The sequence below is a fragment of the Neomonachus schauinslandi genome, chromosome 4, assembly GCF_002201575.2.
Source record: "Neomonachus schauinslandi chromosome 4, ASM220157v2, whole genome shotgun sequence".
Lineage (NCBI taxonomy): Eukaryota > Metazoa > Chordata > Mammalia > Carnivora > Phocidae > Neomonachus > Neomonachus schauinslandi.
In genome coordinates, this window is record NC_058406.1 from 77,825,667 (window position 1) to 77,851,589 (window position 25,923).

At 38.0% G+C, this 25,923-nt stretch overlaps 1 protein-coding gene across 1 annotated transcript in view; it reads right to left on the reverse strand.

Moving 5' to 3' along the window:
- Nucleotides 1-292: 292 nt before the first annotated feature.
- The window catches only part of ARHGAP29 (Rho GTPase activating protein 29), a 62,635-nt gene continuing 37,004 nt past the window's right edge, over nt 293-25,923 (reverse strand). Inside the window, exons 13-23 of the mRNA XM_021690318.1 lie at nt 15,497-15,654; nt 14,822-14,961; nt 14,445-14,549; nt 12,119-12,217; nt 10,967-11,106; nt 10,505-10,693; nt 10,094-10,231; nt 5,801-6,033; nt 4,372-4,702; nt 4,124-4,232; nt 293-1,429 (exon numbers count right to left, since the gene is read on the reverse strand). Coding sequence (XP_021545993.1) covers nt 540-1,429; nt 4,124-4,232; nt 4,372-4,702; nt 5,801-6,033; nt 10,094-10,231; nt 10,505-10,693; nt 10,967-11,106; nt 12,119-12,217; nt 14,445-14,549; nt 14,822-14,961; nt 15,497-15,654 — 2,532 coding nt within the window. The 3' untranslated portion in view covers nt 293-539. The remainder of the gene's footprint in view (nt 1,430-4,123; nt 4,233-4,371; nt 4,703-5,800; nt 6,034-10,093; nt 10,232-10,504; nt 10,694-10,966; nt 11,107-12,118; nt 12,218-14,444; nt 14,550-14,821; nt 14,962-15,496; nt 15,655-25,923) is intronic.

A 25,923-nucleotide genomic window follows, 5' to 3' on the forward strand; every position in this document is an offset into this window, starting at 1 on the left:
AAATATTGAAAGGTGAACTGCCAATTGAAAAATAAAAGGTTACATACATACCATATAAGTGGTCAAAGACGCACTATAAAATCATGTGAACAAAGCAATCATACCAGACAAAGATCTTTCAGGCACTTGCATTCGGAAATAGTCCTTTTATAAATAAGCACTGTAGTTTCGCTTCAAAAAATAAAGCGGATTTTCCCCAATTGCACCTATTAGCTGAGAACTATATCATATATTAGGGATGCATTTAAATGGACCATTTTATGGGAAAAATCAACTAAACTTTAAAAAAAACATGAGTCCACCTATTTATTCACAACTTTAAAAATACAGAGAATTCCAGTGAGGCACAGATGGGGCCCTATCAAAACAGGCTACCATTCAACATGACCAACACAGTATAACATGACGTAAGGACAAAAAGCAAAACCTATGATGTGGCAATACTACACAGAAGGGGCCCTGTTGGAAGTTTCTTTCACGAAACAAACACCATACCACAAAACGAAACAACAACAAAGAAAAGCTGAATTCTGACACCCCTACACAAACTGCGGGATTTCATCTTCAAGGTCTTCGAACTGTTGCATTCGTTTTAGCCTCGGCCTCTGACATGCAGGAGGCACTTCAGGCAAGTCCCGCTCCTCAGAGTTCGCTCGCGGCTTGCTGGCGGGCTGCGTGGAGGCAGCGGGCGCCTGGTCCGAGGCGGGAGCTGTTTTTAGCACGGGGCCCTGGGGGGCGGGGGCTGTGCCGGGAGGCAGTGCTGGGGAGGGTGCGGTGGGCTTCTCCTCATCCCCTCGAACGCCGCCAGCGGGAGCACGGGGTTTGTAAAACGTCGTCCAGTGCTGGGGCTGCAGCGTTCTGGGTGCTCTGACTGCAGCGGGAGGGCAGGAGTCGGAGGACCGTCTCTCCGACACCTGTCTCGCTGACCTGACTGGTTCTGTGTACGGCTTACTGGGCTGGGGGGCACTGCCTGGCTGGTCCCCGCCCATCCTGACGCTCGCAGTTCCCCCTCTTTCCTGGAGTGCGTTGGGCACAGTCATGGCAGTCTTTGTACTGAGGCCATTTTGTTCATACTGTTTCTCCCGAGTTTTTTGTAGAGTTTGCTGGTTAAAGCCATCCAATTTGGAACAGACAATAGTAGGAGTATCTTTCCTATTACCTCCTTCAAAGGTAGGATTCTTGCAAAACTTGTCTGAACTTCCATTTCCCATATTTCTGACATTTCTCTCATTAGGAGGGCTTGCAAGAAGAAGTAGTCTATCTACAGGCAGACTTGCAGGTCTAACCTTGGTCCTTGGAGCATGCCTTTCAACACTGTTTGTTTCCCTATCTGATTTCAGAGTAAGTAGCCTGGAAGTTTTAAACACGTCTTCCATCTTTTGTGATGCTGATTCAAGTTCTTGGTCTACAAGCAGACCCACTTTGTTGTCTAAAAAAGGAAAAGATTTATTTAAAAATCAAACCTCATGACATATGGTTAACAAGAGTCTTAACATTTTTCCAAGTTATTCTCAGTTATCTATGCAGGGAAGTTAAATACTCATAAAGTATTAAAGGTGCACTTGAAATAAAAATGTTAGAATTTTATATTTATTTAAATCAATATAATAAACAGCTACAAAATCCACTGCAGGTTAGTAAAAAAAAAAAAAAATTTGTTGAAGTAACTTTTTTTTTAATGTGCTCCATGTAAACAAGTATTTGTGAGGTGAAAGGAGTATCACAATTTCAGTAGGTATTGGTAAATTAACCCAGAAAAGCTACACCAATTTACACACCAACCAAATGCAGGTGTGTCCTGAATCCAAAGGCTTTTGCCAACCCAATCTATTTTCGGTTACATTCAACCCACAGTGAGAATATATCCCATTAAATGCCTCAGATGCCTTCTTATCTGATCAACTCACAAATGCGCTACAACATTCATCCTGTCCAATGCAGCTTGAAGAGTTCAGTTTTAAGTCAAAAACACCATTCTCCCCGTTGACTGTTTCCTCCCAGGCTTACTTTCTTCTCTTTCCTATCAAGTCTGGACCCACGGTCCATGCTTTCTCAAACTAGAAGCCTCAGCTCCTTCCAACCTGGTCCCCTTTTGGCAGCGTCTCCACTAAAAAATTCCAACTCCTGGAGAACTCCAGCCCTCTGCTCATGCTGTCCTTTCCTGCTGCAAAATATCAGACAAATCTGTGCCTCGGCACCATTCTGGCTTTGAACTTCAGCTGCCCTGAGCACACTGCAATCCTTTTCCCTGCGGCCAGGTCCTTCTCCCACATCTCTGGGGCAGAGGTTTGCCGACGGGAGGCCATCAGAATCACCTGTCAGTCTTCATGTCATCTGACCTTCTTCCTTACCTGCCACTGCTGACCTCTCTCCCCTGGGCTTCCAGGGCATTGCGCTCTTGGTCTGCCTTCCCAGGTCCTTCCCCGCATCTATGGACCACTCTAAAGGAACTGACTGCTGGTGGTCGGGCCGCAGCCACCAACCAAAGTACTTCTTTTTTTCTTTGACATTTTAAAAAAAGATTTTATTTATTTATTATTTGAGAGAGAGAGAGAGAGAGAGAGAGAGAGATTGAGATTGAGAGAACGAGTGGGAGGAGGGGCAGAGGGGGAGGCAGACTCCCTGTGGAGCAGGGAGCCCCACGCAGGACTCGATCTCAGGACCCTGGGATCATGACCTGAGTCGAAGTACATTCTTAAAGTTCTGAGGGACGAACTTAGAGCGTAATGGGTAAGAGTGCAGACCCTGAAGCCCAGCTGCCGGGTTGAGCTCAGTTCTACCACTTTTGCACTGGGCAAGGCAATGTCACTGGCCCTAAGTATCTGCATCTGTCAGAAAAGATCATGACTGTGTATCTATGATGATGTGTGGCCTAAATGACCTAATCATGAAGAGTGCTCACAATGATCTGGTCTATAATGGGCTCTCAAAAAATGACATTTATTGTAATTACTCTTCCTAATTGGGAGCCCTCGATCATGAGATAGTAAAATAAGCACAAATATCAGTTCAAATACTGACTGAACAATTTACTAGCGGCATGACCTCTGGCATTATTTAACTTCTCTCAGAGTATTCAGCTATGAGTCGAATGGGGTTGATACTACAGACTTTATAGCACAGAACTGTTATGAAGATCAAATAGGATAAATGGAATCAAACAATAAGCACAGTGCTTAGCCCAGAGCAGGCAGATGCTTCAATGACTGTTAGCTCCCTTACTTTTTAGACCCTGTCAGGCTATGATCACTGACATATGATTACACATCAAATTTAACATATATCTCCACAGTTTTCAAAACTGGAATTTAGTTCTAATGACATATAGCATTATGGTAACAATGGAAGCCTTTTCACCAGCACGACAGCTACTAATCACTGCAACTAAAATTATCATACAGTGAATAAAATATACATATTTGTGCTTAACGTGTGAAAGGTGACAGGTAAAAGCATTTGAAAAAAAATGTTAGGAGTTTTAGGAGTCTAAATTTTTTAAATTTTAGGAGTCTAGTTGACTTGTTATGAGCAGTCAGGTCAATACAATGATTCGTAGTAACAGAGGGTATGATAATTCATGCTGCTCAACACATTTCTGCCTTGACTTTTAATTGATGGCAAACATGAAAGAGAATTTTTTCCAGAAAGAGAACAAAAATACTTATGAACTCCAAGATGTCTTTGTATAAGAAAGATTATTGTAAAGGATGACATTCATTTAAATGTAAGGTATAGTAAACAGCAACTTTTTAATGACCAGTAAAGATGCATTTACTAATGAAGCTTCTTTCTCTGATTTCTCTCAACTTCACTCACGGCAGCTGTTAGACAAGGTCTGTCGGCACAGTTTGAGGTCAGCAAACATGTATTTTATTTATTTATTTTTATTTTTATTTATTTTTTTTTAAAGATTTTATTTATTTATTTGACAGAGAAAGACACAGCGAGAGAGGGAACACAAACGGGGAGTGGGAGAGGGAGAAGCAGACTCCCCGCCGAGCAGGGAGCCCGATGCGGGACTCGATCCCGGGACTCTAGGATCATGACCTGAGCCGAAGGCAGTCGCTTAACCAACTGAGCCACCCAGGCGCCCTGCAAACATGTATTTTACATGGCCACTCACCAATGAGACACATATCACATTTTTCTAATGCATTTTGCTTTCGTTCTGATTCCTCAAATGATGTAGCTGGCTCAAAAATTTTGGTTTCACTATCCACAGTATGCATATCCTGTTGACAGAGGAGAATTTTTTAATTTGAAGAAGTAAAACACACCTCAGTACAACTCAAAGATTTTTAACTTTAACCTTATTAATAACTAGTAAACATTACAAAGTTCCACCACAATTCCATAAAGGTCAAAACTCACTTCCTTTGAAGAGAAAAACAGTGACTTCATAGAATGTTCTGGGTCTCTTTCTTCTGGTGATAACAGAGGCTTTGGAAGGCAGCCTTGATCCCCATGAGGTGCACCACCACCTGTACTGCACATGACTACCTCTTGTGGCTGCAGGGATCCATCGAAGATCCTCTGTGAGTAAGTGATGAGGAACTCTACCAACCGCGCTTGGTTTGAGTATTCGGCAAGAGAGGAGATGGTGACAGGAGCAGTTGTGGGCCTTGGCCTAATGAGACTTGGTCCAAAGATCACCCCCAAGTTTTTGGAGTTCATTTTGTTTTCTTCTGCGTGATTTACGACTCTGTGAAGTAGAACACATAAAGCTGTATTAGATTTGCCTATTAGATTTCCTTGCTGGTAGTTTACTATGGGTCGGGAAGGCTGGAGGAAAAATGGGCTAGCAGAAGTCTAGAAAAAGGATATATTTATTTGATTAGATACTGACCACGCACTGAATTGGGTTTCACAGTATTAGGATAAAATTTAAGCAAGTAGAGGAACTACTAAAGTTTTACCGGCAGAAAGCAAAAACAAAAACGAAGAGCCGCTCCTATCTTAGTATATATATAGCGCATCCTCCCGGGTCCTTATGCCGGAAACTTAAACATCATCGTCGATTGCTTTCTCATTGCCACAGCTGGTCTTCAAGCCAAGCTGATTCTGTCTCCTAAAGAGCTTTCTGCTCGACTGCCACTCCCAATGCTCTGGCCTTATTTCAAGCTCTCCACACCTTTTATTTCTATGACTACCCAAGAAGCTCTGAATTGCAGTAAACGACCCCCGCTCCAACCCATTCTCCATACTGCTGCCAGAAAGATCTAACAAACAAATCTAAACATGCTAAATTCCTGGCTCAAAATTCTTTAGTGGGTACAGAAGGAAGGCAGTCAGCTCATCTGGCAGGTATGTATGACTTTATCAGGCCTCTGCCTAGCTCACTTCAAGCTACTGCTTGCTATGGCCCAGCCTAACCAAATTACCTACGCTTCCCCAAAGCAAAATTACCTCGTGTCCCTGTGTCTGTTACCCTCTACCTGCAATGCTCTTTTGCACATTCTCTGTCACCAAACCACCACCCGGTTCCTCAAGTCTGGCTCAGGGCTACCATCTCTGATTCACGACCCCTGCATGCCCTCATCATCCTCCGCACGTTGTGCCGGCTCCGTGAGAACAGGAACGGCGCCGCGCTGCACTTGCCTGCAGGTCTGCCCTCAAGCTGACCCGCACAACAGATGACAGAAGCCTTACATCTGCAGCCTTACTTCCCCCGCCAGAGCACAGCACATAGGAGGCATCTGAGCTGCAAGATGGTAAATTTATGTGTTTTACCACAATAAAAAAAAAAAAAAGATCAATTATCCACCCACCACTGAGTGCTTGCCCTATATAAAACTCTTACCGCTTAAGATGAACTATGAGGTAATGAAGACTGTTAAAATTTGACACTGGCAGTTGTCTTAGAAGGTCTTTGCTTTTTATAAGAATTCTGTTTATTTCTATACATGTACTCGGCCATTTTTTGTCCTCGGGGTTATCCTTTTTTGATTCATGTTCTTCATTTACATGTTGGATCTCTTTTGCAAGGTCTATAAATTCCTTGTACAGCCGGAATAAAATGAATGGTTCTGGGAGCTAAGAAATATAAAATCACATTAGGAATATCATTCTGTCCATTTTTTCCCTGTTAATAATTTACTGAATATCTACTGATGGATTTAGCATGTCCCTTCTAAGGGACTTAAGATTAATCCACATTTAGAAATACACATATGTTTGTTATTGATGTTATCTATAAAGTGAGTCTGACATCATCGCCAAAAATTACATCTATATTAAAAATGAGTTAATTGATAATCAGTAAAACTTTCTAAAACCAAAAGCTGCATGAGGGATTTTAAAACTCTGCTATATATCCTATACCAATTACATTCATGACTGCCCCAAAGTTAGCATGATCTTCAACTGTTTTATTACAACAAGCCCAGTCATATTAATTAGAAAAAGCTTCTATTCTGAATTTTATTGGTATAGGGTAGACAGAGAACAAAATGCTATTGGTTCCTTTTGTTTTACTTTGGCCAGATTGAAGATTAGCATAAGACAATATGGCTTATAAGAAAGACTCTGTCAACATTTTATTCATCTAATTTTTAAATACAACTTGAATTGCCATAAATAGGTTAAGGAAAAAGTTCCTCTCTCAAACTATCAAGGGGCATGCCAACTTGATCTCTCTCTACTGGCATAAGTGATTTCAGTATTTCCACTGCTCAGTGATGGAAACAGCCTATCTCTGGCTAGCTGGTGTCCTATACTATCTATGGTGAGGTAGGCACCCACTTCTCCAGTTTCCCCTGCTGGTCCCAGAGAGGGGAAGCCTTGAGATTAATTTCTACCTCTATTATTCTGAGATCTGAAGGAGCTCACTTAACCTCTTGAGGCTTCAGACTTCCCATATATGAGTAAAATGAAGGCTACTCTCTAATACTATAAGAACTGAGCATGGCTCCCCACAGTATTCTTGAGATGGAATAGTACTGGACCCCATTTATTTCCTCTCCCTGACTGGCTAGAAGAGACAGAATGATTCATTGTGAGATTAACAGTCATTCAGAGGTACTCCGTCTCCATTTCTCAGCTGAGAATTCTGCAAAAGGTGAAAATCCTGTAAAGAAATCAAGTTTCCTGGGCTAACACGGCAGATCCAACATCTGTACCTAGTTTCTTTCCCTCCGGCAACCCCACTGAAACACAGTTAAGCCCACAAGACTAGGAGAATAGGAAAGGAGATAAAAGCTACATTTCACCATTGAAGAGCAGATAAATAAGTAATGGCTTAGCAGTCCTGAGAAAGCTAAAATTCCAAAATGAGAACCAATGCAATTTATAAGCGACCCAGAGACTGTCAGCACTAGGTACTCTGATCCTGGAGGAGGGTGGGCTATTTAAGAAGTATAAGATCTCCAGATCCTTGTCTCCATTCCATGCTTCTGAACAACCTCTTTCCCAGGAGTGTGGGGATTTCTTCTCTGGGCAGTATAAAAGAGAGGGCCTCTGGATGGGCAATGTCAAGCACAAGCAACAGGTGGGCAACTATCTAAAAATAGGGATTTGGTGACTGTCTGCATGCTATGGCAGAGATCCTGGAGCCTTCTTACCCAATGTGGCTCACAGAGTTCTGGCACCACACCTAGAGGCAGGGAAAGACCATTCTCTGGGGTATCAGCCAAGCCAAAGAGCAGAGACCTAGAGATACAGACAACAGGTGTTTCCCAAATAGCCCTCCTAGATCACACTAAAACTCAAAATTTTTAAAGCCTGCATGTATTCAAAAGCTTCCAAAGAGATTTCAATTCCCAATTCTTTCATTTTAAGTGATAACCATGAAAGACTGAAATAAAAATAAGCAGAAACAAAACCACTTGAAGGTCTAGAACTGTGTTGACAATTTGGTAGTCACTAGCTACATATGGCTACTGAGCACTGGAAACGTGGCTATTCCAAATTGACATATGCTCTAAATGAAAAATATACACCAGATTTCAAAGACTCAGTAACCCCTCCTTTCAAACAAAACAAAAACAAAAAACAAAAATATTTCAGCAAAAATTTAAAAGTATTGATTAGATGTTCAGATGATACTTCAGTATGTTAAATACTAAAATTAACTTCACCTGTTTCTTTTTATGTGGCTCCTAGAAAATTTAATATTATATATAGGGCTCAAATTATAGTCCTATTGAAAAGCACTAGAGACTAAGCAGAGAAAAGAATCCTTTTTAGAAACAAGTTATGAATATCTCAGATACTACAATCATTAAAAAGGATGTTGTAAAAGGAACAGAGAACCAAGTTCTTAGAAATTAAAATATGATCTCAGAAATGAAATAGATTACAGTAGGTGTGGAATATAAAACTGAGGAAATCTCAGGGCACCTGGGTGGCTCAGTTGGGTAAGCATCCAACTATTGGTTTCGGCTCAGGTCTTGATCTGGGGGTTGTGGGTTTGAGCCCCACGTTGGGTCCCATGCTGGGCGTGGAGCCTACTTAAAAAAACAAAACAAAACAAAACAAAACACCTGAGGAAACCTCTTATAAAGTGTTAAAAGAAAACAAAAACAAAAAAAGAAATGAATAATAGAGAAAAGATGAAAGAACCAGTACAAGCTGTCCAGTATGCACATTTCCAGAAAGAAAATACAGAGAAAATAGGAGGAAATGAACAACAAAATAAAAGTCCTAAGAACAAAAGGCCAAGGAGGACAAGAGTATGTGGAGTACCTGAAATGACAGATGAGAATATATCCATATCAAGATGAAATATATCCATACACTGTGAAATTTTAAAACAATGGGGAGGAAAAAAGAAGATTCTACAAGCTTTCAGAGAGCAAACAATAGGCCTCATACAAAGAATCAGAAATGAGAAAGATTTCACACTTCAAAGAGAACAATAAAAAATGCCTTCAAAATTCGGAAGAATAATAATTTCCAGTCTAGAACACAATAACCTTCCATACTATCCATATCCACTCTTCCATCCCATTCAAGAAGGTAGAATAAAGACATTTACAAATAAATAAATTTACACGTATTCCACCTTGCTCAAGAATGGCATGACCAAAACAGGAGCATAAACCACAAACAGGAAGACGTGACACAGAAGACAGGTGCTCCCTCAGAAGACAGAAAGGGGCGGAAAAGGGAGATCCTAGGATGACAGCTATTCACAATATTAAAAAGAATCCAGATGCAGAACAGTACTCCAGAGATGGACATGTAAAGAACCATCACTGCTCTGCTCTCTCTGACTGTCTCTTCATTTTTACCCAAGGACAGAATGCAGCTGGGCTTGACCCAGCTCTTTTCTGTACTTGGCTCATCATGGCAATGTCGTGATCGTTCCTGCAACCCCTTCAGGAGCTGCTGCCTGAAGTCACTAAGGCCAATTACTGCTTCACCCCACAGAAGTGTTCTGTTTTTGTTTTTTTCTTTTTTGGATCTACTGTAAGCCCCAGATACAACTGTGAGCACAGAAACAGAAAATACAGAGCAGCCCAGCCCTGATTATATTCCTGCTGAATCTCCAGTACCCAGCTTATACAAAAGCCCTGTGTGATGCCCCAAATCTGTTGAACTGCATGTTCCCAGGATGCCTTCATGATCTTGCCCACTGACCTGGCACAATGGCTACTTGAGAATATCAATGAAGGTAAAGCTGGACCATGACTCCGACAGTGTTGAACTTACTGAATCCTTCATTAACGGTGTGAATAATACACAGCTAGATTTATGTTTTCCTCTCAGTTACCTAAAACCTAATGATACACCGTTTAGGAACATACAACAGGTATTAAAACTATTAAGAAAAGAGAAGGAGGTATTAACGTGGTTAGAATAGACCACTGGGGTGGAGTTGAGGGCTACTACTAGAGAAGGGCACATAGGAGCCTTCAATAAACTAATGTTCTACTTCCTAAAGCTAGGTGATGGGAAATGAATGTTTTAAATATTATGGGCCTTTAAACTGTACATGTATTTTATATACTCTTTGATCTGTAACAATATTAGAGACACATTAATATGGTCTATGTCAATGAAAATATATGTGTAGCAAATGTCATCAGCAAAATATGAATCATATTTTTGTTCTTTTCTATTTAATGGTATGTTTTAAGGGTAAAAACTTTACCTGTCGAAGGTATAATTTCAAGACGTCACAGATGTCATGTGAACTAAATTCTGAAATGTCTACCAAGTGCATTCCGTTTTCCAAGGCTTGACACAGTTTTTCAGTTTTTATTTTGTTTCCACATACACGATAAATTCCCTTGAGAAGAAAACGGAAAAATTTGGCAAAATTCTCCTTTAGAACAAATGGCTAAATGCAGACATCTACATATATCTGATGTGTCTACTTCAATTTTTATTAATAATTTAGGAAAACCTAGGGCCAAATGAGGTAACATTTTCTAACAAAGTCTGAATAAATTCAGTTACTTATTAAAAATTGAGAGCATTGTTTTCCTTTAAAGTCTCATCATTAGAACAAATCACACAGGCATTTATATTTTTAAACTTAATTTTAAGAGTTACAACGTACCTGTAGACACAAGGCTCTATTTTCAATCTCTGAGGCACATATCTTGAGTATAAAAGGGATGCCATCTGGTTCCTTTTTTGCAACTTGTGTGAATTCTGCTCCAAATAAGTGTATTTTCCCTGGAAGTTTCTGATGACCACAGATGATGACTAAATTTTCCAAACACTTACGATGACAAACAAGGAGACACTACAAGAAAATGACAGTTAAAAAATGGTTCACTCACCTTAAAACTATGGACAACTGAGCAAACTATAGGTAAAGTGGTAACACAACAAAAATAATTTTAAAAGGTATTACTTGTGGTGTCTGAAATACACTTCATAGCTAAATGAAATATAAAACTACACTGTGGTTCAATTTATTAAAAAGATACTTGCAAGAGAGCCTAATCAATAAGATTAGTAAAGAGTATAAAGCAACAAGCATGAAGGAGCTAATGTAATTCCTGAAAGATCTTACCTCTTCACATTCGACACCTTGGAATACTACAATGCCTTCACAATCCCTACATTTTGTGGGGGACCTCAATTTTCGAAACTTGTGAGTGAGAGCTGCCTTTGACATCAATGTTTTCTTAAATGTTCCAAGGGAATTGGGTCCTTGCAATGGAAATAAATTAGTGTAAGAATTGTAAGATGACAAAAATTATAACACATGATGCTAAATTTTGAAAAATCTTTAGACTTTGTAATCATTCATATGTTACATCAAGCTATTATTTTGAGTCTATAACATCAAAATAAGCATCCAATTTATAGATCTCTTACAAAGTACACATTTATCAAACATTTGAGTAAAAATCACCAAAAAACCACTAAGATACTTTTAAAAAGCATGGCATAATGTTTTCAACACCAGCGAATCTACACTGTTATTGATAGACTCTTTATAGCACCTGGAAGTCGGTTAGAGGTGGCATTACAGTCTTAGAAAATGCCCCTACAAAAGCTTCAAAGAAAACTGGCTGTGTGAGACCACCAGTGTCACTATTATTTGCATTAAAGATAAAGCTACTCTTATTCTGAGTTCATTATAAAATTAAAGGTAATACTAGCTAGTTCTATATCAATATCCTACCAAAGGTCAGATGTTCCATATCATTCTAGTAAATGACGCCCAAACAGGTATAAGAAGTTCTCAAATGTACAAAACTAATTTATATGAGTCTAATTCAAGTCATTAAGGTAACTGGTTTCTCTTCTGTATCTGTCAACATCCGTAACTTTCCTTGTCCTCAAGAACAAATTTATTTACTTTTCCTGCCTAACTTCTTGCACTATTTCTTTTAAAGAGACTCTCTCAGTTTCTCATGCATTGCAACCCTTTTAACAGTTAAGTCACTGTATTAGGTCTATAAAAGATTAAAATAACTAGCCTATTTTTGCACCATGCTAATACATTTTAGATCTAGTAGTTCTGCTTATAACATTTCACTAGTGCATTATCAACCCCTACTTGTACATAACTTTTTGGGATATATTGAAGTCAATATAATGTCTTTTGTTTAATACACAGCAAAGTAATTCTTTAAATTATACTGTTTTCCTAATATCATGCAGTGTTGCTGACTCAAAGGGTTTAGTGGGAACTTGATTCAGGTGAAGGCAATACCAGCTTCTGAAGGGGAAGGTGGTTCTCTTTCATCTAGATCATCTGCCGAAGACATGGTTCCACTGGATGGAGTTCGTGGAAGTTTTCGATGAAAGTCTCCTAAAAGAAAATTGTGAATACAATCACCTGACCATTCACTCTAGAATTCAAGAAATGGGTAATGACATTATTTTTTGAATAGCACAAGTCATACTATTTTGTGGGCTACCATACAAAAAGCTGCTTCCATTCTCAGACTTTACATATAGGGAATTCTGCTATTTATTACTAGGAACAAAAGAGAATGCAACCAAACCTGACTTTTCCAAATAAATTTAAAATTGAGGAATCATACACTCCAATGAGACCTTTCTGCCAACTTCTGATAGTTAGAGATTATACGCTCTACAAGGACAGGGAGTATTTTCTATTCGTGTCTTACATCTACTATCTAACAAAGTGACTGGCACAATGGTAAACTGTCATTAAATGCTTGTTGAATTACAAAGAAATGTATACAAAAATAATATACAAAAATGTAATGAATACAGCCACACTACAGTAACATCACATTCAGGTTACGAGGAGGATGGGAGAGCAGGAAGCAGGAATAAAGACCCCGGGCAGGGCGCTGAGAGCACAGGACACGAACTATGTCAGCTAAGGACACTGCATGGGTCTCAAGAGCGGCCGGAGTAGGGCACGAGCTTTCTTTGCTCCCTGCAGATTGTACAAACAGGGTTCTATCTATCCAAGTGGAAGATCTCACTTACCTCAAGGCCCTCATGAGTTTAAGGCTGAGAGTTAGAAAAGGTTTTACAGATGATTTCAACCAACATCTTTCCCCAAAAAAGATTCCTCTTCAAAATATGCCGAAGAGGCAGGCAGTCATCTAGTTTTTGCTTTGAATGTGCTCTCAGTGACTGAGAAATCATGGGGTCCCACGTTCCATTTTGAACTATTTTAACTGTAAAATGGCTTCCTTATATTTTTTGAACAGCAACCTGCCTGCCTATGAATCCCAGCCTTTGGTCCCCGCTCTCCCTAAAGGAGCAGATGAGCACTGTCACTTTAATCCCTTCCCACTCCAGGATGTGAGGATGGCTGTCATGTCCCCCAGTTCCCTCGTTCCCAGGCCAGGCCTCCCCAGGTCTTCACCATTTATCATGTTAACTAGTTTTCGAATTTTTGTCTTTATCACATGAAGTCTTATGAGATTCCAAATAACTGAGGGCTTGCTCTAGAATGGGTCTTAATTTGTGGGGATAGCTACAACCATCTTGTTTTTACAAAGTTACTTACAAATACTCAGTTAAGTATTTAGGCTCACATCTTCAGGGTGTCACTTGCACAGAGCTAGTTTTAAAGGAAGACACAAAGTAAGCTACAAACCCCAATGCTGCATGGAAGTTATTTCTAACTTTAAATTTCAAGAGACTTATTTACATGAATAAATAAATAGAACACTATTAAAAAATGCCTTGGACTTTTGAGGTAGGTTAAATCTTATAACATATATCCCACCATGCCAAGGATCCTAGGAGAAGGGCCGGAAGAACAGGACTGGAACAGTCTTTGGTAGGAGAGTGGAGGAGAAAGAATGTCTAAGTAAGAATCTCATGGGTTCAAATGCTACCTTCTTTTCCTGCTAGCTGTATTACCTATGGCAAGTTAGCCTCTTTGAAGCCACTAAGGGAGAATTCAACACATCTATCCTGCCTCTCTAAGGAGCATGGGACTCTCTTTACCAAAGTACCTTTTAAGGTACATTTATAAAAACTGAATAATCACAGGCACAAAACTGGTGTTAACTGTACTGTTCATCACAGCAATTAACTACAAAACAATCTAAAAGGTACAGTTATGTTCACAGAATGGAATACTATATATAGCATAAAATAAAGATATATAAAGAGAGCTATTCACATCGATATGGATCTAAAAAAAAAAAAGATGAAAGAAGTCACACAAAAAATGGTATAATTCCATCTGTGTAACATTCCGAAGAGGGCACAGCTCAAGTAGATATAGGCAGTAAAACACTGAAAACAGCTAGAGAATGACTGACAAAATCCAGGATGATGGTCTGTTCTGGTGGGCAGCAGGGCAAGGTTTTCCAGGAGGTGTCCAGAGGGCCCTTCTCATATACTGATAAAGTTTTATTTCTTATAGGCTGGGTGGGAAATATATGTGGGTTTGCCTTTGTATTTTTTTTTTAAGCTGCACGTGTATACGTACATACTCCTCTCTAGGAGACAGTCCATTAAAAAAATAAGGTAGCTAAAATATATCCCCCAAAAGGACTATTTCATTGAATTCTCTCTGCTAGACTTAAATGCTTATGTACCTGGACTTATCGATTCAGAATCCAGAGATCTAGATTCACTGCTTCCTCCAGTGCTCTCAGAGTCACTAAACATCCCAAATGTCCATGACCTTATAAAAGAAGGACCTTTAAGAAAAGAATATTTAAAGTCAAACGTGGCTACAGACGGATTTCATGAGGCGAAATATGGATATTACATAAAATGAGACAAGTCAAATTTAACAGTGATCGACAGTCGACTTTAAGACACAGGCACAGTGCTTACAACTGTGAAGAAGGCCTCATGAAGTTTTCATTCAAGGCCTGATGTTTAGATTCCAGAGTTGCAATCATTGAGTAATCACATTTAAACAACCTGCTCTTCCACAAACCAGCGCTCTCTTGAGTGTGAAGTTTACCTGTGACGTCAGCACTCCCGGAGTATCTGTCCTCTTCAGTCTTACTGGCGCTGTCCGGAAGGCGCACCACGTCCTCTAACGAGTCGCTAGGTCTGTACCCAGAAGTGTGGGGGCTACTTGTTAATGCTTTATTTACATTCCTGAGAAAAACCCAAATAAAACTCATCATTTAAAGAATGACTAACACCCAGCCTATTTTATTCTATTTTTGGAAAAATATGTTACTATAATGAACAGTAATTAAATAGTAAGAAAAAACCTTATTATATGGTTCAACTTCTTAGAGGAAATGTGAACAAAATTTATTCATCATTTGAACTTACTACAGCTGAAACAAGGAAAAGAGTAGCAAAAGTATGGTCAATGATTCATGTCATGGTTAAGCTTTTCTAGTATCACCTCTATGGAAAATGTAGGCTGTTAAATCTGTGGACATTCAAAATAGATATGACCATGATTTGCCATTCTCAAAGGATTTCTAAATCTCAAAGGACTTAGCTCTGTGTCAAAACAAAAAGCTTTACTCTTAAGTGAGTTACATCGGAATATAAAAAAAAGTTCAGAAAGTTTTAAAGTCAATTCTGCCAATGTTAGAAAAGATGCCACCTACTACCAGATAGGAACTTAGCAATAAAGGTTTTATCTTTTGAAATAATTTCATCTACACATTCTTACCCATCAACTTTTTCTTCTTCCGTTGCATTTGTGGCCTTGACAAAGTCACTGTACTCTTGGCCTGGGTCATAGAGTTTGGCACTATCACAGAGAGACTGTAAATTGTTTGCAAGGGAGGCTGCCTGTAGGTGTTGCATCTGGAAGAGGTTAACTGTCACCTGTGGTCACAGACAGAGACAAAAGGCAAAATAACTTCTGCTATACAGAATGCTGTATAAATATACATTGATTTCCAAAGAAAAAAGATCATACATTGAAGCACAGAACACTGAATATCATTGTGAGCATACGACGTTGTCTGACTTTGTGCAAAGTCCAGATCAGGAAGAAAAAAAAAAAAAAACAGTTGTAATTCAATACCAAGGAGTAATCGTTGCTAGCAAAACTAGCTTTAGGGGGCACCTGGGTGGCTCAGCTGGTTAAGCAACTGCCTTCGGCTCAGGTCATGATCCTGGAGTCCCGGGATCGAGTTCCGCATCGGGCTCCCTGCTCAGCAGGGAGTCTGCTTCTCCCTCTGACCCTCACCCCTCTCATTCTCTCTCTCTGTCATTCTCTCTCAAAAGTAAATAAAATTTAAAAAAAAAAAAAAAAAAAAAAACTAGCTTTAAACTGCAAAGTTCAAAAATACATCCCCATGTCCCTACTGGCTCATAATTTTAGCAGACAGATGTGTTTTTGAGTATCCCCAGCTCCATACTCTGAGGGTCTGACCATAATGCTCTAAACTCTTAAGTGAAAAACATAAGGGGAAACGTTTCAATCAGAGCACAATTATTTTGACTTTTATTTTTTCAATCCTATAAAAATAAAAATGTTTTATAATTATAATGTAACCTATAGTACTCAGCTTTAATAATTAGCCATTATCTTGAATCTATCCAAAATATATTATCCCACTGAGTTTCTACAAATGCCTACATATACTATTACTCCTACTACTTGTAGTAACAGTAACAATAGCAGCTAACAAGTGCTTGCAGACATGCCAAATCCATTCTGAGAGCTGCACACGAATGAACTAATTTAGTGTTCCCCAAAACCTAGGCTTTGAGTATACTATGGCAAATAAACAGATGAGATCCCAGTCCTCAGAGAGTTTATGTTCTCCTGAAGGTGGTGTGAGAGAGAGGGAGAATAAATTTTTCTTTTTTTAAAGATTTTATTTATTCATTAGAGAGAGAGAGAGAGCATGAGCAGGGGGAGAGGCAGAGGGAGAGGGAGAAGCAGGCTCCCCGCCGAGCCAGAAGCCCGATGCGGGGCTCGATCCCAGGACCCCAGGATCATGACCCGAGCCGAAGGCAGAAGCTCAACCATCTGAGCCACCCAGGCGCCCCGGGAGAATAAATTTTGTAGATAAGATAATTTCTGGTATTGAAAACTTCTATAAATACTATATAAAATTGTCAAGTTACAGAATATAACCCGGTATGCATTTGTAGAAGGGCACTTTTGATACGGTAGGTTAATGAGCCTCTCTGAGGAGGTCACATCTGAACTGAGACCTGAGGTAAGAAAAAGCCAATGCAAAGTTTCAGGGAGAAGTCCAATCCAGACAAAAGGAAGAGGTAGCACAGAGACCCTAGAGCAAAAGTGAGTGAGAAAGAGCTTGCCATGCTCAAGAAACACTTGAAAGGTCAATATGGCTGAAGCACATCCAAAGAGGTGAAGCTTCGGTTTGAGATGATGCCAGAAAGAGAAACAGTCCTCTGAACTGCAGTAAGGAGTCTGAATTTAAGTACAATGGGAAGCCAGTGGAGGGTTTTAAAGGGTGTTAAGAGCTATCACATAATCTGATTTATTTTATAAAATGCCACTCTGGCTTCCAGGTGAGCAATGTGAATAAATGCCAAATTTCAATTGGCTTAATATTATTTGAAAGACTGCCATGTATCCTCTTCATCTCTCTTGATACACCAGATGATCAACTGAACTTCTGATTAGCCTCTAAGTCCTTTCCAAGGTAGACAGGCATTCCTAAAGGATAACTAAGACTCAGCATAAATAGTATTTGAAAAGTGCACATAAAAGAATAGCTTATTTGTGTTCTAATTCTCTCAAGGAACAAAGGAAATTCAAACCGCGGATGGTAAAGTTTAAGTCCTGCAACTGGCTCTGATGAAAAAATTCACCAGTTAATGGTAAACTGAACTTACTTACTCTCTTGATCCTAAAGGTAACTGTCCATTTTTTATAATTTTTAATAAGCTTTATGAGTCTAGTTAAAAACACCAATAATTTAAAAAGCCAAATGAATATACTGGCATAATCAATTCATCTGCTGAATATTTGTTTCTGGGTATTTATTAATAATAAAGACTTAAGCAGTAATATATACGGGTAGTCCAATCTTAAAATCTGTTTTCCCCAAATTATTCAGCCTTCTCACTTACCTAATAGAAACACTAAAGACTGAACCCCCATGGGGCAGATCCTGCAGGACTTGCTGGGCATCTTAACTGAGGTGGCTCACAGGTACCTCAAAAATCATCCTGCCTCTAGATTTTTTTGTGCCTCAATCTGCTCCCTGAGTCAGGAACTTAGACTTTTCTTCTAGGTCTCTATCTGAGAGCACAGTGACCGAAGTGCCTCACAAAGGGGAAATGACCAAATGTATAGTAATAAAAAGTGTTATTAGCCAAGATCATACTATAATTCTGTTCGTTTTCTGGGACTGCTCACTCGAGCACACAGGACTTCCAACTCTATGCCCAAGCTTTCATCACCTACAGCAAATTTTTAGTTCCTCCACCGGCACATGGATTCGTGCAAATATTTATGATAGCTGTTCAAATGGAATTTTAATTTCAAATAATGGGGAAAGTTTCTTTCATATAAATCAGCAATAATCTAAAATAAATTTGGTTCAGTATAATTCTCTATCCTGTATTACTTTAAAGATAAATTTTCCTTGAATGTACTTTAAAATAAAACAAAAAACTCTTCTTCTAATTCTTTCCATTCTTCAAAGCCCATTGATTTGGTTAGGTCTTTAGTGACTGGCCTGGTCATTTCTTCTTCCTCTCAGTAATGTAATTATGATCTTTATCCCCTACCCTCCAATACTTCATAATTCAAGACAATTTTAGATATTCAGAAGTAATCCTTGATGTCCATGATATAACTTAAAATTTTGCTAGGATATAAATGTGATTTGTGTATCTTCCCTAAGATAGTGAGAGAACCTGAGTGTCTAGAATCTTTGTATCTCAAATAATTTTGTTTTCTCTGCAATCACGTATGTGATATGTCCTAGAGTGAAAATAAAAAAAATCAGATTTGGGGGTGTGTAGTCTGGAAAAAGCATTCAAGAAAGGAAGATAACAATTACCTTTAAATATTTAAAGTGTTATTTTGTAGAAGAGGGATTATAGCAGTATGGTATAACTTGAAAGGTCCACAAGAAAACGGATTTTCTTTCTTTTTTTTTTTTTAAAGATTTTATTTATTTATTTGACAGAGAGAGACACAGTAAGAGAGGGAACACAAGCAGGGGGAGTGGGGGAGGGAGAAGCAGGCTTCCCGCTGAGCAGGAAGCCAGGTGCTGGGCTCGATCCCAGGACCCTGGGATCATGACCTGAGCCGAAGGCAGACGCTTAACGACTGAGCCACCCAGGCGTCCCGAAAACGGATTTTCTTTTAGCTCAATATATAAATTACATTAATTTTGGAGTTGTCACACCCGGGCTAAATAATCATTCAGCAAGACAGCATAGTATTTAAGAGCATAGGTTCTGAAGTCATTCAACCAAGTTCTATCCTAGCTTTACAATTGACATGCTAGGTGACCTTGATCAAGTTATTTGTAACTTCTCTAAGCAAATGCTTCATAAAAAGTTAATGTGCAAATGAATCATGTGTGGGATTCTTGTTCGAAATGCAGATTCTGATTCCAAAAGTCTGAGTTGAAACCCAAGATTCTGCATTCCTCATAGGCTCCCAATGTAATGAGTATGTGACGGGCCCAAGAAACACATTTTGAGAAGAAAGGTTCTCTAAACTTTAGTTTCTTTACCAGTAAGATGGAGCTAAAAACAGTTATATTTACCTAATGGGATTGTGTGAGATTTACATGAGTTAATGTAGGCAAAGAACTTTATACACTGGCAGGTACATACTCAATCTTAGTTATCATGAGCTACTGTCTGAGGTGAAAAGGACTTGTCGAGTGTAAAGACTGGCTTACGTAACTCATAATGTAATTTCGAATCCTGGGATTTTTATAATTCTTTTAAATCACTTTGCTAAAATTGGCTCTCTAAATTAATCACACATTAATTGGAATTTGGTAAACGAATGAGATACAATTTTAAATACTCAGGAACATTGTATGGAGAGTTTCTGATTCAAATGGAAATAGTTTGTTTCCCACTGAATCCTTCACTTTCTGAGAATTCTGAAAAGTAAATGTTAGCAGGCAGATTGTGGAAAGAAACAACAAATCAAGGTATGAGCAATCTAGAGGTATGCTTCCTGTTATTTCTTTTGCTACTGTTTCCCAGCCAATACTGAACTCATATTCAAAGACACGTGATTGAAAGAGTGGGGGAAAACCCACGGGTTTCTTTTGTCTGTCTGTCTTCTCTTGTCCCCCAGCCCCCAAGCAAGTCCCAAGCGCTGAGATACGGTGCTCTGGCACCAACAGCAGTAGCCACTGAACAGACATCTACAACTTTGAGGGGAATTCTTCTCTAGAACCAGATAAACTGGATCTGAAGAGTGAGGGGTCTGAACTCCCTACTGGTTTTTGTCTTTATCCTTTCCCTACTTGGCCCTCAATAGCAGCAGAGTAGGTTGACTAAGTTTCACAACTAGAAGACTTGGAAGGGATTCCTTAGGAGCTGTAGAGTGAACCTAACTAGATCAAATGCCTGCCCAAAATTTAAAAAATCAACATTCAATATAGGTTAGAAAGATGACCATGAGTCACATAAAGTAATACTGAGAAGTCCAGAATATCATCCAAAACACTTGTTACATGAAGGACCAGGAAATCTCATCAACACGCAAGAGAAAAGACAATAAACACACTAACCCTGAGATGACTCACCTATTTGGATTATCAGATAAAGACTTTAAAGCAGCTATTATGACGGTTTATTTATTTATTTATTTAAAAGATTTTATTTATTTATTTGAGAGAGAGAGTGAAAGAGAGAGTGAGCACGAGAGGGGGGAGCGGGAGAGGGAGAAGCAGACTCCCCGCTGAGCAGGGAGCCCGATGCGGGGCTCGATCCCGGGACTCCAGGATCATGATCTGAGCTGAAGGCAGTCGCCCAACCAATTGAGCCACCCAGGCGCCCTATTATGACGGTTTAAATACCTAAGGGCAAATAATCTTAAAACATGGTAAGACTGAAGTCGCAGCACAGAAATGGAAGATATAAAAAAGAAACAGGAAAATAAAATATCCCAAACAAAAAAATTTACTGTTTTGACTGTATAGGAAAATAGAGATAACAAAGGAAAGAGTCAGTGAACCTGAAGATAGATCAATAGAACAACAACCAAGAGAAAAGATTAGGGAGAGAAAAAAAAAAACACCCCCCTCAAACCCATAGAATAAAAACAAAGGTCTAAAATTTGAGTCACTGGAGTCTTAGAGGAAGAGGACAGAGTGCTACAAAAAAAATTTTGAAGAAACAATAGCTGAAAACTTCTCAAATATAATAAAAGTCAAACCTGCAGATTTAAGAAGCTCAGGGAACCCCAAACAGAATAAATTCAAGAAAATTCACACCCAAATAAACTGTAATCAAAATGTTGAAAACCAAAGACAAAGAAAAAAAATCTTGCAAGCAAAAAACAAAAAAAAACCTCCAACACATTCCACACTGAGAAAGCAGTAATTCAAATGACTATGGATTTCTCATTAGAAACACAGAGGCCAGAAGGCAGTGGAAGGACATTTTTAAAGTGTTGAAAGGAAAGAACTAAACTCTTTATCAAATGAAAATGTCCTTCAGGAATAAAGATGAAATAAAAACATTCTCAGATGAAATACAGAATTCACCACCAGAAGACCTGCTACAACAGAAATGCTAAAGGAAGTTCTTCAGAAAAGAGAGAAATGATATCAAAGGGAAAGAACCCTAGAAATGGAAGAGTAGAAACAAATGGTAAATATCTAGGTAATTAAAAAAGATGACTTCTCTAAAATATGTGACTTCTGAAAGCAAAAATTGTAAGATTGTCTGGTGAGGTTTTCAAAGTATATAGATGTAACATACACATATCAATTACAACCCAAAACAAGTAAAAGGGACTTATATGGTGGGACTATGTGGTTTCTACATTCCACTTGAAGGAGTAAAATGTTAGTTTTAAATAGGCCAGTAAAAAGTTTTTATAAATACAGCCCTAGTGCAGCCATTAAAAAGAAAAAAAAAGAAAAAACTGTAAAAAGAGATATAGTCAAAAGCTCAGTAAGTTAAAATGTAGATAATAAAATGCAAATAAGCACTTTAGATAAATTAAAATATAACTCTAATACGTAAATATAGATTAAATTAAATCTGTAATATAAATTATATGTAATTCTAAAAAATTATCAATTTATCCAATATAAGGCAGCAAAAGGGAAACAAATGAAGAAAACATAAGGTACAAACAGGAAAAGAGAAAAGTAGGCCTAAATCTGAACATACATTTGCATTAAATATAAACTGTCTAAATATTTCACTTAAAAGATAGAGATTATCAAAACAGATTTTTTTTTTTTTTTAGAGTGAGAGAGAGCATGAGAGGGGAGAGGGTCAGAGGGAGAAACAGACTCCCCGCTGAGCCAGGAGCCCAACGTGGGACTCAATCCCAGGACTCCAGGATCATGACCTGAGCTGAAGGCAGTTGCCCAACCAACTGAGCCACCCAGCTGCCCCCAAAACCGATTTTTTTAAAAAATCAAGACTGAACTATATGCTATGTAAGTAATTCACTTTTTTTCTCTTTTTTAAATTATGTTATGTTAATCACCATACATTACATAAGTTTTTGATGTAGTGTTCCATGATTCATTGTTTGCGTGTAACACCCAGTGCTCCATGCAGTACGTGCCCTCTTTAATACCCATCACCAGGCTAACCCATCCCCCCAGCCCCCTCCCCTCTAGAACCCTCAGTTTGTTTCTCAGAGTCCATAGTCTCTCATGGTTTGTCTCCCCCTCCGATTTCACTTTAAATATAATGATAAAACTCAAAGTAGAAGAATGGAAAAAGATATACCATACCATGATAAAAATAATTGAAAGAAAACTGAAATAGCTACATCAGTATTAAATGAAGACTAAAAGCAATAAAAATTACCAGGATAAAAAGAGACATTTCATAAAAATAAAAGGATTAATTCACCAAGAATATGTAACAATTACTAATGCACAAGCAACTGAGTTTCAAAATTCATAAAGCAAAAACTGATAGAACTAAAAATATACAGTATATTGAAGACTTCAAAACTCCTTTCTCTGAATAAACTGGTTACCAGAGGGGAAGTGGGTAGGGGGTGGGTTAAATAGGTGAGTGGGATTAAGGAGCATGCTTGTTGTGATGAGCACTGGGTGTTGTATGAAAGTGTTGAATCACTATATTGTACACCTGAAACTGATATTACACTGTATGCTGATTAACTGGAATTTAAATAAAAACTTAAAAAAAAGAAAAACCCTCATTTCTCTGTAACTGATAGAAGTAAAAAGTAAGTCAAGGATATAGAAGAAATAAATAGCACCGTAAACCAACAATAACCAATTGACATTTACATATACCAAATACCCCAGCCAACAAGAGCAGAACACACATTTTGAAAAGTATATGCATGGAACATTCACCATGACAGACCATATGCTGAATCATAAAACAAACCATAACAAATCTAAGAAAATTGAAATTATATAAAACATTTCTCTCATCATAACAGAATTAAACTAGAAATCAGTATCAGGAATTTATCCAGAAAATTCTCAAATACTTGGAAATTAAACAATCAGCTTCTATACTATCCATAAGTCAAAGATGAAGTCTCAAGGGAAATTAGGAAATATTTTATATTGAACAAAAATAGAAATACAAAATTCAAAATTTGTGGGATTTAGATAAGCAGTGCTTAGAGAGAAATCTAAATGATTAAATATTTATATTACAAAAGCAGGGAGGTCTCAATGAACAATCTAAGCTTCCACCATCAAGAAACTAAAAAGAAAAGCAAAATAAACCCAAAGCAAGCAGAAATTAAATTTTAAAAATAACAATAGAGAAACCAATGAAAATTAAAAGCTTTTCTTTGAAAAGGTCAGTAAAATTGATAAACCTCTATCTAGCCAGACTAACCAGAGAGAGAAAGAGAGAAGGTACAAATTACCAACATCAGGAATGAAAGAGAGGATATTATTACAGCCTACTGAGTCATTGACGCGGTAAAGAAAAACCATAAACAACTCTGTGCACATAAATTAGACAACTGGGACAAAAGGGACTGATTCCATGAAAGCCACAAACTACCAAAATTCACCCAAAAAGAAATAATTAACTGCAATAGGTTTATTCTCAAAAGAAACTGAATACATAGTGAAAAATTTTCCAAAAATGAAAACCCCAAGCCCAGATACTTTCACCAGGGAACGCCAGCAAACAACTGAAGAAATAACATCAGTTCTACACAATCTCTTCCAGAATACTGACAGGAAGGAACACCTCCCTACTCATTTTATAAGGCCAGAATAACCCTGATACTAAACTAGATAAAGACAGTATAAGGAAAAAAAAAAAAAACAAACCAATAACAACATACCAATGTCTTTTATTAACAGAGAAGAAAAAGAAAAAAATACTCAACAAAATATTAGCAAATTGAATCCAGCAATATATAAAAGTAACAATGCATCACAACCAAAAGCAGCTTATCCAGGAATGCAAGACTAGGTCAGCACTCAAACATCAATGTAATCCATCATATTAATAGACTACAAAAGAAAAACTGTATTATCACATTAATCAAATGATGTGGAAAAAATCATTTGATAAAATCTAACATCTTTTTTTAAAAAAAGCAAAGACACAATTACAAACGTTTATAATAATTTAATTAGCAAAAATTACATCTTAAGTCCCATTAACTGTACTTATATATTATTTGTTCAAAGATGTTCCTCTATCGTATTTAGGTACACATGATATGGTATGTAGTATGTAAAGGTACATATAAAGGAATAAAGAATATATGTACATATATATTCAATATAAGCAGTTTTGCTAGCTTATGCTGCAATAACAAACAACCCCAAAATTCTCAGCAGTGGAAAAAAAAATTCAACAGCTTCATCATAAAACTGTCAGCAAACTAGAAAAAGGGGAAACTCCTTACCTGATAAAGGGCATCATCAAAAAACCTATAGTTATCATCATATGTAATAGTGAAAGACTAAGTGCTTTGCCCTTAAATAGTCCAGAATAGGACGAGGATATCTTCTCTCACCCAATCCTATTCAATAATGAACTGGAAGCTCTAGCCAGTGCAGAAAGAAAAAGAAATAAGAGGAATACAGATTGGAAAGGAAGAAATAAAACTGTCCCTATTTGTAGATAACATAATTTTCTATGTAGAAAACCCCAATGATTCTACAAAAAAAGTTCCAGAACTATTTAGTTTTAGCAAGTTTGCAAGATACAAGATCAACATACAAAAATCACTTGTGTTTCTAAATACTAACAATGAACAATTGAAATGTGAAATTAAAGAAATGTGTGTGCATAGATACATACACATAAATTATATGTGGTATATATTTATCTATTGATTTATTTGTATGTCACATTCACAATAGCTGCCCAAATACATACATACATACAGAGGTTTAAATCTAACAAAACATGTGAAAGACTTCTATGTTGAAAACTACAAAATGCTGATTAAAAAAATATCATGTATTTAAATAAATGGAGAGACATACTGTCTTCATGGATTGAACAACTCTCTTTATATAGTTAAGATGCTACATATTATAGTCAATTCTTCCCATCTGATCTAAGATTTAACACAATTCCAATTAGAATGTTAGCAGGATTTGTTTGTAGATACTGCAAGCTGATTCCAATGTTTTTATGGGCAAAGGATCTTAAATACTCAAAACAATTCTGAAAAAAAAAATAAAGTTGAAGATTCACACTACCTGATTTTATTTTTTTTAAAGAATTTATTTACTTATTTGACAGAGAGAGACACAGCTAGAGAGGGAACACAAGCAGGGGGGGTGGAGAGGGAGAAGCAGGCTTCCCGCTGAGCAGAGAGCGTGATGTGGGGCTCGATCCCAGGACCCTGGGATCATGACCTGAGCCGAAGGCAGACGCTTAATGACTGAGCCACCCAGGTGGCCCTACCTGATTTTAAGACTTGCTATAAAACAACAGTAATCAACATAGTAGTAGAGTTTGGGCCAAATG